This window comes from Eupeodes corollae, chromosome 3 (genome assembly GCF_945859685.1).
Source record: "Eupeodes corollae chromosome 3, idEupCoro1.1, whole genome shotgun sequence".
NCBI classification, from domain to species: Eukaryota; Metazoa; Arthropoda; class Insecta; order Diptera; family Syrphidae; genus Eupeodes; species Eupeodes corollae.
Genome location: NC_079149.1, coordinates 118,108,130 through 118,122,850, shown reverse-complemented (window position 1 = coordinate 118,122,850; position 14,721 = coordinate 118,108,130). Strand labels below are relative to the sequence as shown.

Here is a 14,721-nt window from a genome sequence, read left to right as displayed (position 1 = left end):
TTCATGCCTGCCAAATGGTGTAGGCTCTAAAGGCTGATACAAGCAGAAAGGTGGATGAAATCACCGGACTCAATTTTTTGCCATTTTTTGTCACAATGTCATAATTAATTAAAATATGGAGTTGAAATTTTTTTAAAATGCAATACATTCCATAGAGTTCCCAGAACTAACATAGATTATAAATACAAAATTACCACTGATAAATATAGAATTGAATCACCTAACGCTTTTTTGTATACAATAAAATTGCATTTTTATTTTAGAACCTAATTTTTGGTTTTAGTATTTTTAAACCATATATCGAGTTAGATGGCTGTTAAATGAAATGAAATATTGAAATTTGTTTTCTACTTTTTAGTTCGATTTATAATAAGAGATTTTTTAAAAGTTTATTTTTTTTTCAAATCAGGATACATATTTTGTTTTCAAAGGGTTAAATGGGATGTTTCTGGTGTGGGTTGTACACTGAACTTTTTTTATAGTTCAGATCTTTGAAACACAAATTCAAATATGCTACACCCGACTAAACATATATTCAGACATCTTTTTAATATTTTCACTCCATCAATTTGATCGTTTGAAAATTGAAAAAAAAAAGCTATGTTAGGAACTTCCACTTTTAATAGTTTTATTTTGTGCCTTTGATTGATAGTTTTGTTGAAAATCACAACAAAAAACATTTTTTATCTATTCGTACGACTACTGTATTTTTATTGACTGCCATTGCCAATATGAAACGAATTGCTAAAAAAATAAAGCTGATGAGTGTTTGGTCAATAAAACGATGAAAAAAATTGTGTTCGGTAAGGGAATTTTGATATTTTTTTTTCTGAATTGTATACAACTAATAATCTAAAGAACTTAGATTCATTTTAAAATCATGATATCAAAAGAGTATTTATCCAGTTTGAAGAGAAACAGTGTATGTTAAATATAGATTTTTAATTATATCGATAAAAGTTAGGCATTTTATGTTTCTTCTAAAAGGAGGTTTTACTTATATGTTTAAAATAAACAATATGTTTTAATCATAATCCATTGATATTTTTTAACTTCCCATAGTTAGTTCTTGTAATTGGTCCGATTTGTCGAATTGAAGATGTTGACAGATCTCGAAGTTTCAAGTTCCCTAGAGTCGAAATAAAATATTTTAAGAGATATGTCTGTGCTTGCGTGTGTTTGCACGTTCGTCGTCCATACCCTAGGAACAAGTAAGGATATCGATTTTCCATAAATTTGATTATTTAGATAATAATACAGAAAGACGCATAAAGGACTAAAATTAAGTGTGTGGTAGCAATATAAAAAAAGTACAAATTTTGGTTAACCCAAAATTGCTGAAGAACCAGTAACGCTAGCGACTTGAATTCAATTTTATATATATATTATGACGCGATACGAAACTAATACAATTTTTATTTACGAAAAATAAAAACCTAAAAAAAATTACTAAAAGTTTGTAAAAAATGATTTTGGACTTAAATGTCTTTTCAAAAATTAAAATATTATCTTCAAACTGATTTCATTTTATAGAAAGTGTTGTGTTCGATATTCAGTTACATTTTTTTTTAATAACTCTACAGTCAGTTTGTTTCATAAAACTTAAGATCTACAAAAAAATAGTGCGCAAAATTGGTACAAATTGATGTTCGGATTTCGATATCTCGCGAATAAATGAAGGTATTGACATCAAAATGAGAAATGAAAAATAGATTTTCAAATCAAACAATTTCATCAAATGCAAAATATTGTTGGTAATTTTTAGTTAATTTTTTTAGAAAAATTAAACTTACAACTTTCTTAAAAAACACGAAAAATTACAAAAACAACAAAAAACTGATAAGAAAATGGTTTGCGACTCAAGTGTAAGGACGATATTGACTTCAAATTATTTATCTCACACAAAATATTGGTATGTAGATTTCGCTAAAGTTTGAAGCAGAACACTCGAAAGACGGGATAGTAAGTTATCAGTGTGGACTGTATCCCAGGATTGTTCTCCATAAAATTTGCCATCACTAGAACAATTGCGCCTATAGTCCTCGATAACTTCACGAATCCCATCTTTAAAGTCTTAAATCATTTGTGGATCTTTGACATAGATTTTATCTTTTTCGTGGTTGTAAAACAAATAGGTGTTAAAATATCTCGGTGCCCAATTTTAACGAACAAAAAACTTTTACAAATTTGCCAACCTTGAAATTTTACTATTCTCGTTACGAGTTTCAACTAATTTAATAGTAGTTTTTATTGACAAATTTCAAAACATGGCAGTTTATCAAACAGCGCAAACTTTTATTAAAAGGAAATATTCTGAATCGGTGTATTTGATTGTGTTAAAAAAAGGGACAGTCCGACAAAACAAAATTATATCATGTTTGTGGAAGCGGACCAATTAATTTAATATATTTTGGCTTTAACCTTAAAGCTTTAAATTAAAAGGTAAATTTTTCCAAAATGGGGCTAACGTTATCTCAGTTAATGAGTTCAACCACTTTATTGATTCGTGTTTTACTAGATCCTTGAAAATGTTGCATATATTCAACTTGAAATCGATGGGTTAATTGATTGATATTAATTCCTGCTTTTAAGTGATTGAAAAAAATTCAACTGAATACACATTATTGATTGTCAGTTAAAGAGAATTTGGTAATATAAATAATTCATTCTTAACATAATTTCAAATGAATACTTCAACTGAAACACAATGTCAAGTTGAAGGTTATTTAATGTTGCAATAGGTATATCTAGTTTATATCGTTATTGATTTTCTTAAATGGGATAAAAACAATATACAAACCCACATACTTATAAATATTTAATGCTTTTCTGTACGTGCTCATAACAAAATCACTTCAATAAATTTAAGGTTATACAAAAAAAAAAACAAAATCAGACAGATAAATATAAAATAAGAAGACAAGAAAACAAACAAACCATCAAAAAAACACTTTCACTTTTAGAAATATAAGTAATACAAGTCTAGAAATGAGAAACTTGAACAATCAAGGAAAAAAAATTAGAAAAAAACATTATTTTTATAGAGCAAACATTTTTTTTTATAAAAAGTTTATATACAATCTTACATTCGTCCCAAATTAAATAAGTCTGCACGAGTTTCTTTATGGGTTATGGAATATAACAACATGCCTATAGTTCCAGATATAAATTTAAAACTTTATAAGTTAAGTAAGTTGGTGATACGCAAGAGGAATTATCTTTATCGTGTCTAGTCGACAACATCAAAATAACGATATATCAAGGGAAATGAAAAATTCTAGGGAAAAACTGTTGTTGACTAAGCTAACAAAAAGTATTCTACACATGAGAGAGTTTTGCTTAAAGAAGGTTTTTTTTTAAGTAAAAAGGTACAAAGTTACACCGTGCATGCATGGCTTCGTTGGAAAACCGGAAATTAACTTAATATTACTTAAATAACATAGGTACATAATCTTTTAGAGGGAAATTTATATCCCCTTTTAAAGTAAACATTTGGTTTTACCAAAACCACAACTCTAGTTATAAACTTTATGCAGGAATTTTGTAATGTTTATTAGTTTTAAGAGTTAAATAAGGGTTTTTATTTGTATAGCTTTAACTTGAATAAATAATTTTAAAATTCATAATACAAATTATTATTTTTATATACTACTTAAATGTATAGTGTAAAGGAAAATGTTTGTCCTAAATCTCTTAAAAAAAAAAACTACAAAAAGAAATAATGTATATCGCTATTTAAAGAAACAAATTAATTGCAAAATTGCAAATTTTATGTATGACAACTCAATACCTTTGTGAAAAATTCTGGGAAATCCAACCTATGAATAAAAACTTCAGATAGGTACTCCGGCCACGTCTGTCGCCAAAATACGAACACGAACCCTCCTATTTGAAACACTTTTTATAAAGAAAAATAACACTGCATCCGTGATGAGAATTTTTCTCAGATAAACACTCTATTTTAAAATTTTAGGGGTCAGTTTGTTTATGCTGGTTTGTCATCTTTCATCAAGGATTATTCCAGTTTATGTTGATATAGAACTGAGGAGTTTGTTGGAGGAATGTTTTTTTTCGCTAAATTAAGGGGAACGTTTTCTTGATTTACGTATTGGCATGATTGTGTTTATCACGTATGGTAATAAAATGTAACTTTTTAACCATCGTTTTCAGAGACGTAATCATTGTTTAAGTGCAAAGCCATATTTTTTAATTTGGTACTGGAGGGCATGGTTTTTGAGTGTTTTTTCTGTACTACTACTTTTTATGTTTAGTGTAATAAATTTAAAAAAAAAATGATTTTTAATTCTTAAATTTTGATATACATATGTATGTACATATATCAAATAGACATGAATTGTTACTTTGGCTCAAAAAAGGCACACAAAACATTATCATGGATCCATTACGGAATATGAAGAATTCCTTGTTGGGAATTCGTTTTAAAAGAAAAAGAGTCAAGTCGACGTTTCAAGTTTCTTAGAGTCCTAATAAAAGATTTTTATAGAGATATCTGTGCGTTCGTACGTTTTCGTTGAACCAGTGGAGATATCGACTTCAAATAAATGTTGTTATACAGATAATATACAGAAAAATGAGCGTTTTTTACCATGGCAATTTAAAAAAAGTGAACATATTCGTGAATCCCAAATATCTCACAAACCAGTAACGTTAGCGACTGGAATTAAATTTAATATTTTATAGAAAAATCGAATTGATTCTTCAAAAAATAAAAACATAAAAGAAAACATTTCTTAAAGTTGGTAAAAAGTGATTTTCGGATCAAATATCTTTTTAAAAATTTAAGATATTGGCTTCAAGCTAATTTCATCTTATAGAAATTATTGTTTTAAACATTCAGTAAAATTTTTATAAAAATCAGAAAATCAGTTTTTTCCATACAAATTAAGATCTACAAAAACTAGTATGCAAATTGGTAATCTTGTGAATAAATGAAGTAATTGTTTTCAAAATGATTTCTGTGCTAAATTTTCTTATAAAAATCTAATCTTTATTTTTGTACATAACGAATAAAAAAATGTTACTAAAATTGATAGAAATTGGTTTTCGACTAAAGATCTCGTTAACAAAAATAGATTTTGAAATCAATCTCTTTCATCATTTGCAAAGTCTTTGTAATATTTTTAAATATTTTTTTAGAAAAATTCAACTGACAACTTTTTAAACAAAACACGAAAACCTACAAAAACAACAAAAAACCGATAAGAAATTGTTTCTGACTCAAATATTGGGAGAACCAAGAAAGATATTCACTTCAAACTATTAATAATAATCTGTGTGTCTTTAAATGTCTATCATCACAAATCTTTCACCCAAATAATGTCCAAAATCAAATTAACCACCGATTCGAAAATATTTCATGTGAAGTGATTTCCCTCATGCAAATGGATATATTACAATTTTATTATTTTTTAAATATACATCATATCCATATGAAACATTCATAGAATTCATTTTTGTACAAGTTGAAATGTAAAAAAAATTATTGGCATGTTTCAATTACTGAAAACAAATAGTCAACAAAATTTCATATCCCAGGAAATTGTATATACTTATAGACTGGATATAACAAAATTTATACTGTCTCGCCTCTGTGTGTGTGTGTTTGATTTGGAAGTGCATTTTTATTTGCACGAGAAAATAATAAATTTATAGCTTTTTGAATTATTCAATCCACGTCGTAAAATTAATATCAAGGTTTTTCATAATCAATTCCAATTTATGAACTGGACATTCATAAGTAAGAGTAAAGGTCATACATATTTACATATGCACAAGTTTCAGGAAGTTCAAAAACTGAATTTTTATATAAAAATCATACGTTTCAGTCAGTTCAGATTTATAAGTGATGATTTCAGGGCAAATTCGTTTGGTATACTTGGTATACCTACGAGTATATGGTTTATTTTGAAATGCATGAATATTTGTCTAAAAGAGAAATTATATGACCCATCAACGTTCGATTATTTAAATATGATTTAACCAACTTTACTTATAGAAGTTTAATTAACTAATCCACAGGTGATATTATTCAGTAAATGATAGAATGACCCAATTAACTTAATTATAATAGACTTGAATATCAAAGGCATTTACTGCACTAATTCAAAGTTAAATTACCCTTTGAAGTGATTTTACGCTGGTAAAACATTAAGGTCTATATTAACACAATTTAAAAAATATTATTCTAGAGATAAGTTAAAACTAAAATTTCCCTTAATCTTAATATATTGATTAAGGTAACTAAAATTAAATTTCTAGGCAAAAATTGAAAGGAAAAGAAATCCATTCAGTTTTGCAAACGAACGAAAAATTAAACTATTTGTCAGAAAGTATAAAGACAGAATTTTTTAAGAAATGTCTAAAATATAATACCCTTATGCCGATTTTAAAATATTAAATGATTACGAGTGCAAATATTCGAATTGAATATAAACTTGTACTTAATATTAGAAGTTAAATACTTTCTCTATAGTTTGAGCTCAAATATCTAAAAACCTACAATTCATGGAAAAATTTTATTTTCAAAAATATATGCTCAAAAAATGCGGCTCAAAAACATAATTGTTTTTAGTTTAATAAAAATTGTCGATAGAACTTTTATAAATATATTTTTTTGATTTCTTTAAAAACATTAAATTTTTTTTAAATGAGAAAAATGTTGGATTTAGTTTTTATTTTGACATTGAATTTGATATTTTTTAAATTGAAAAATAGTTGTTAGCAACAACCAATTTTACCTTCCCATAGAAAGTTATTGTATCGGTCCGATTTGTCGAATTGAAAACTTCGATATTTCTCGGCGTTTTAAGGTCCCTATAATCAAAATAAAAAAATGAGTGAGTGTTTTTTTTACCATAGAAATTTAAAAAAATTTAATATCTTGATTAACCCAAATATTTCACTAAACAATTACGCTAGCGACTTGAATTGAATTTTATGTTATATATTCTGACATGATGCAATATAAGTGTAATTTTGGAAAAAAAATCAATTAACGAGTTTTATAAATCAAAAAAACTGAAAGAAAATAATCGTCATCGCGAATATTTTACGAACAAAAAACAAAGATTTTATCTCCAAAATAATTGTATGCAAGGAAGAAAAACGTTTTTGACACCTGGTCAAATTTTGAAAAAAATCGAATTGACAGTTTTTCTTACAAAAAATAAAATCTTTAACAAAGCATTATTTAAAGTTGGTAAAAATTTACTTTCGACTTAAATATATGTACAAAAATATTGGCTTCAAACTAATTTTATCTCACAGAAAATATTGTTTTTGACATTCAATAATTATTTTATAAAAATCCAACAGTTGATAACCTACTACCCTCATAAGCAAGACGAATCGACTGATGGGATGGGAAGTTATCAGTGTGAGTCGCATCCCAGCCGCTTTTTTTATTTAATACGATTTACTGCATATCGTTTTAACCTAATTAAATTATGTTTATCCTTGAAATAATATAATATTACATTAAATTGATTTACTTATACTTTTTCCATCATAGGACATGATTTTACTTCAATTTGAAAGTACATGAAACAACATTTAATAACAATAACCATTGAAATAGAATCAAAAGTTTCATTATTCTTTTTAAAATGTTTCGAATTATAATTTGGTCCTCCATCACATTTTTCTCTCAGCCAAATTCATAATACATAAAAATGACATTTCGTGTATTATTGAAATTTTAATTTCTTAGAATTTCTAAATCAATTTGACAAAGTTGATAATACAATGTATATTGTTTATTTTTTGGTTGACCATAAGGCTCTTTAAAAATGTCCAATTATATAATTGTATTCTTTAATGAAATGAAAAATATAATTAAGTCATTATTTAAATTAGTCTAGGATGGTTTGATGTTGTCCTCTTTTAAAGCCATAAAAAAGAGTATGTGCAAACATAATCTGCGAAATTTTATTTTTTAACTAAAATGAAATATTATCAATACTAAAGGACTTAACATTAAGTGGACATAAATATCTATATAAGCTGTTTTAATTCTATTCATTTTAGGTTTGTTATCGCTAGGCAATAGATTATTATGATAATGCGAATGAAAATCGGATTATTTTCGAAAGGGGATTAATCCACTTTTTTGGCGAAATAAGTTTCGTATAGTTTCTTTTTATTATTAATGATGTTTGTCTAGTGATTCCCTATGTGAACAAAATGGTTATAATTGTAATACTGACATAACAAAATTGAATTATATGAATTTATAATATAGAAAGAGTTGAAAGAAAAATGGATGTTAAGGTCTTTGTAGTGAAAATCAGGTTTAGCATAAACAGGTTAATTACTAAAACTATGAAAACATATATCAATTAACATGATCATGAAAAGTAAAAAAAGCGTATGCAAAAGAAAACAGAGTTATTTTTTTTTCTTATGTAATTGATCCATTTTGTAGTTATATATAGTTCTCCCATTTTTAAGTTATAATTAATCTTACATAAAGGTATGGAATTAAAAAAAAAACTCTTAAATATAGAATTCATTGTTAAATTTTAAAATTGCTCTTACTCATTTTGAATATTTCTAAACAGTCTTAAGGGTTTATAGTTTTTAAATGCGAGTACTTTGTCATAATATTGATTAAAAAAGAAGAAACAAAGTATATACGTATTCTAAATAAATCTCTTATTGTTAAAGAAAAAATTATGAGTACGTTGTATTTTTAGAATTCTGGAAAAACATACACATAAATGGAAAAAGAGGTTTTGCTTCTTTTAATTTACAAACGTTAAGTGAAGCAGAAAAAAACATATAAAAAAGGTCCTTAAATAATTTTAAAGAAAAAATAAATATTATTTAACACATTGTCAAATAAGTTTGGTTTTTTTTTTTTTTAAATAAAATTATTTCGTTAAAAATATTTTATGGGCATTTTTTTAAAATTATGTTTATTAATGTAAATTTAATTTCGTTTCATTTAATTTTATTTATTTTGTTGAATTCTTTTTATTTTGTGTTATTATTTAATTTAGTTTAATTTTGTCTCAATCTTTCAATCGTTCCATTTTTCTTAAATACAAATTTTGACATTTCTCAACGTTTAAAAGACAATATTTTTAAAAAGATGTATGTGTGTATATGTACCAGCGAAAATACTCTATATCTTACAAACCAGTAAAGTTGTAATGATTTTAACTTCAAATACATTATTTTGTACGTATATTATTATATTATTATAAGCGTGTATTGCCTCAAGTATTTAGATTACGTTTAAGTTAATTTTCTAATAAATATCTGTTTTAAAAGAATTTTAGATGTAAACAATTATAACAATTTAATCCTTATTACATACATATAAATATTGTTTTTTTGTTCAATACAGTTCTAAATAATGACAAATTTTTAGTTTAAAAATTTAAAATACATTTAAAATTAAAATTTATTCAAAATAAAATAGAATAATTAATAAAAAGTTATAAATATTGGTTACTGGCATAAGCCTCCCCAAAATTCCCCGTTTGTCTCTATTTTTAGATTCGTTGTACCAATGTATACATTTTGGAGTTCGATCGTTACTCCATCTTCTATTGGGTCGTCCTACTGGTCTTGTATAGATTTTGTACAGATAATAATTGTGAACAAAGGACTACCCAAAAAATTCGTGAGTGTTATTTTTTTAACCATATTTCAAAATCAACGACTTTTAAGACTCCAAACATCTCACAAACCAATGATGATATCTGTTTCGATTAAATTTGGTTCTTCTCATTAAGTCGTCATAAAAACTGGAATTCATTTAAAAAAAAAATAAATAACGTGTTTTTTTAAATAAAATGTTTCCGCACTGATATTTTAAGCACAAAAGAGTGTATTTATAAACTAAAAATGAATTTTATTTATTGCATTTTAATTAATGTATTTTTTTTTATTTAATTTAATTTTATTCTATTTTACATCATTTAATTTTGTTTATGCGTTATCATTTATATTTAACTTTATTTTAGCCATCGTCTAACAGTTCATCAAACATGGATACAAATATTTATACATTTTCCTATTTTAAACATAACTAGTTTAAATCAAAGTAATTACAAAATTGAGTGATATGCTCAAAATCGTGAGATATAAAATATTTTAACAAAACGTTCAAAAGTTCACTTTGGATATATGGAGTTACGTTTATTAAAACAGCTTTTGAAATTTATTTAGCTCTAAAATTTAAATAAAAATCACTAAGATTTAAATTTAAATTTAAATTTAAAAAAACATCCTCTTATGAAACAAATGTATTCAGAATTTATTGATGAATATGAGTGCCTTGGTCACTTAGAAGTAGTTCCTAATTTCGATGCTTCTACGACACATTTCTTTATGCCCCATCACCCGCTGTTTAAAATGTCAAGCTTAAGTACGAAAATATGAGTGGTGTTTGATGCCTCATGTAAGACGTCAATTAGACATTTTAAATTAATTCTACAAAATTATGTATGTTCATGTAATGAAGATGTAGAAGAGGAATTGACAAATCCTCCAAGAGTAATTATTGTCATGAAAATTGCTTTCTCAAATAAGTCTTTCAGATTTGGCTTAAAACTGTAAGTCCCCTCTATCCCTGACAACATTACTCACACACAGGAATGGTTGAGAGCTGTAAGTCACTAGGCTTAAAAAAATTTAATTAAAATTATATACATATGGTTTGCAACAAACTATTATTTATAATAAAATATAATAATTATTTAAAAAAAATGATAATAAATTGATATTTAAACTTACATTAAAATTTAATTTTATTTATTTTTTGAGGTCTTCAAGATACTTTGATATAATATTACTTTTTTTTACTATTTTAAACTTTCAAAAACAAAAAATTATATCCCATGTATTTGAAGTTAAGTTAAAAGCACCAGCATACCAAGAAATCATTTATTTCCATTAAATCTGTGTTACGACATTTAAAAGTTTCTTCCTGTAAACACGAAACTGTGTCTAAGTATTTTCATACTCTTAGTTAGATTCAATTTGAAGTTGTCTTGAATTATGACTTATTATGATAATAAGTAAGTTAAGGAAGGCAGAATCTAAGTAATAATAGAAACGTTTAGTCTCCAAAGACGAAGATAAATCAAGTTACTTCGCTTTTGTGTTCGTAGATAAGTAAAGAAATAAGGCTATATATTTCCATCACTCTTAATTTTTCTCTGAACTTATTAACCGAGAAACATTAAAATAGATGTTGGCGTTTTTGAAGATATTGGCCTATGAAAGTGAAAGTTGAAAAGTTTTATTGCAAAACGGACAGATTTAAAGTATCAAAACCAAATTGAATGAAATTTTGAAGACATACATACCTAATATATATATACCTATTCGTTTTTGAGATTTAAAAAATGAATTTAAATGTCATCCAATTGAAGGAATATAAACATTGACATATTCTCCAAGGGTCCTCTTAATGGACTATAACAAGAAAAGTTTCAATTTCATTGAGTTTTTGGGACACATCGAAAATAACTTGAATAGTTATACAACAGGAATTTTATTCTTGGTCAAAAAGTTGTCAAAAGTTTGTAAAGTGTTAACAGAAATGGCTCCTCTATGTTTTCCCATAGTTCAGGATGATGTTTGTCTTTTGAAAATTTGTTTGCTATAAATATGAAACGAATACACTCTATAAGAGATGTAATACAGTCTAGCTTGTATAATAAATGTCTTCCATATCAATATTTTCGATTTCCGGTCAAAAACCATTTGGCTTTTGTGTCGGGAATTGGGGTTAATAATTTTCCTTTTTTGAACGATACCATTAGGTCAAACTTTTATACACTATAAAGTGTGGTAAAGTATATATGTATATACATGTATATACATGTCCATCGAAAAAAGAAAATTTTATGTGAAACCTAACTTATCAAATGGACTTTTAGAATACATGAATTCTGTTCACTGAGGCGTATACGCACTTTTTGTTATTTTACTGATTCAAAGAAAAACCTCTTTAATTTTTTTGATTGTGTTGAAAGTAGGCTCTTTTGGTGTTTTTGTTTTAGGAATGCAAATAAAAACTATTTCATTCTTTCTTCCAACGTTTCGTTAGAATTCCTTACTTCTTCAGGGAATATTTTTTTATTCCATATTTGTATTAAATCATACTTTTTTTCCTTTATTTCCACACCTTACGACACTGACACAAATTGAAAATAAATATAAAATATGATGCAAACAAGCAAAAAAAAACTATTGAATTAAATAAAAAAAAAACAAAGAAAAACACGTTTATCACAGATGTTAAAGTGCTACAGCATAGCTTGTTTGATGTTGTCGACGTCTTTTGTTTTTTTAAAGTAGTCCGAAAGATTTTAACTGAAAGAATGCAAGAATAAACAGTGAATGGTTCAAAGAGTACAAAGTGGCCAAAAGAAGTTAAATATACCAACAAAAAAGTTTGGTATAAAATTGATTCTGGTTAAATTTTGTAGATGTATTTATCCTATCCATTTGATTTACAATAGCACATAATTTTTAATACAATATAATGTTCGCATCCATTCCTACAAATATTTGATTCAATTATGTATGACTTAGTTTCGCTTTCAATAATGCCCTTGAGTTGATTCAAAGTTGTTGACTTGTTATCGAAAGTAAGGACTTAATGTTTTCAATTGCAATTGTTTAAAGGGTAATTTCATATGAAAACGTCTACTTTAATAAATAAAATGTTTATATTTGAACTGAATAGAAGCTTAAAAGATTTGTTTATGTTTCTTTCTTCATATATAAACATACTTTATCTTTCTGGCATTCATCTCAAAATAAGTTCATCACATCAAAATAATTTAAGAAAATGCCACCATGTAAACAATAATATCAAAACAAAATGTTCAGTTAGTAAGGTTTAAAAGTAGAACTTACAATTCTGAAAGTATCTAAAAATATTCGAAAACTTAAGTTTTTAATGCAGAATATAAAAATTAGTATTTCTGACAAATGTTTGAACTGTGCAATTTAAATACTCTGCATATGAGAACTTAATATCACTTTTATGTATGAACGTATTTAAGGTTTCACTTTTGTGAAAATTTATTAGATCTGATGTTTTGTTTTTTTGTGTTATGAAAACAATTTCACTGCCAAAAATAGATGCAACAACCTGCTGACACTATTTAATATTTAACCGAGATATATTAATATAATTTAATTGAGAGATCGTTTAAATATAGAAAATTATAATTTTTGATGTTTTTGTATTCCTTGTCCTATATTTAACATTAAAATTTAATAGTTTTGTTTTGAGTTTGGTAAAACCAGGATACCTAACCTTTGCTTTTAAAATTCAGATATCATATATTTTGTGTATGTATGAAAATTTGCATGTTCAAAGAAAACAAATAAAATTACCTGTAACATTTTTCCTAGCAAGTACTTACCATAAAATGTTCCATTGCAAAATATACTGATATAAATTTTATTTTATTTCCTTAATGTAACTTAAATTGTATAATTTTATATTACATACATATAAATTCTTACATCCTCCTTACAGGTCACACTAGGTGGTCTTCCATTGGCCATCAAAAAAGTAAATGAAAATCCTAAATTACTGCCAGGAAGGACATTGGCCTTTAAAGCATTCGACATCGGACAAGGGGTCGGTGCTCATCGCTTTAAACCAATTCAGTGAGTATAATAAAAATGTAAATGAGTTGTGGGGATGATGTGTTTGAAGTTTGTGTTAGACTTAAATTACTCTCTAATATTTAGTGTATAATTTGAAAACCAAAAGATTTTGATTATGTTTTCTATAAAATGTATTAATCGGATTTAAATAATTAAAAGAGAACTTATTTTGATAATATGAAATTTAAAACTTCTTTAAATTTGCTTTAAGGATTCAATTGAATTCAAATGAATTAAATTATGAAATTAATACTTTTCGACATTTTTGAAGACACTATGACAGTTCATGTTGTTTTAGGATTTCATTAAGAATTGAAAAAAAAAATGTTCGGTAACTCTAATGTTCAAAATTTTTTTAATATATATAAAAGAATTATACAAATATGACCCAAGGAAAAATCAAAAAATAATAGAAAAACAGAACCTTCTTATTTTATAAAAATATTGCTCCTTAGGGCTTATGGTTCTTCATTAATTTTTCAGAGAGATTTATTTTGATACAAGATATTTCCGTGGTTTAAGAAAATAGTATATTTTATTTTTATTATTTTTTTTAAATAAACTTAAGCTTATAAAACAATTTTTTTTAATTCAAAATTAAATTGTATTCTGCTTAAAATGAGTTTTGCATTATTACCAAAATCGATTAAATTAAAAAAAAAATGCTTAAGTTGGGATAATTTGATCGTTGGGATAATTTGCTATTTGTTTAGATATTTTTTTTTCTAAATAAATTCAATTTAAAAAACTTATAAATACAAAAATCTATCTTTAATGTTCTATAAATACTATTTAAAGGTTTATGACTCAAATGCGTGATGAGAACATAGCTGCATTTATAGGACCTGACGAAGGTTGCACGGGAGAAGCCCTTGTTGCCTCAGCATGGAACATTCCAATGATGTCGTTTGTAAGTAGAGAGACAATTTTTTATAATTATAATTTATTTTTATGTTAAAAAAAAAAATCATACAATTTACTAACTTTTGAGCATGACAACATACAGAGGACACATTTTAGGTTGTTTTTAGTACCTGTATTCTTAACTTTATATTG

At 25.8% G+C, this 14,721-nt stretch overlaps 1 protein-coding gene across 1 annotated transcript in view; it reads left to right on the top strand.

Moving 5' to 3' along the window:
- LOC129952628 (guanylate cyclase 32E) overlaps nucleotides 1-14,721 on the top strand; it is a 64,727-nt gene that overhangs the window by 18,398 nt on the left and 31,608 nt on the right. The window contains exons 2-3 of the mRNA XM_056065357.1: nucleotides 13,532-13,665; nucleotides 14,464-14,575. Coding sequence (XP_055921332.1) covers nucleotides 13,532-13,665; nucleotides 14,464-14,575 — 246 coding nt within the window. The remainder of the gene's footprint in view (nucleotides 1-13,531; nucleotides 13,666-14,463; nucleotides 14,576-14,721) is intronic.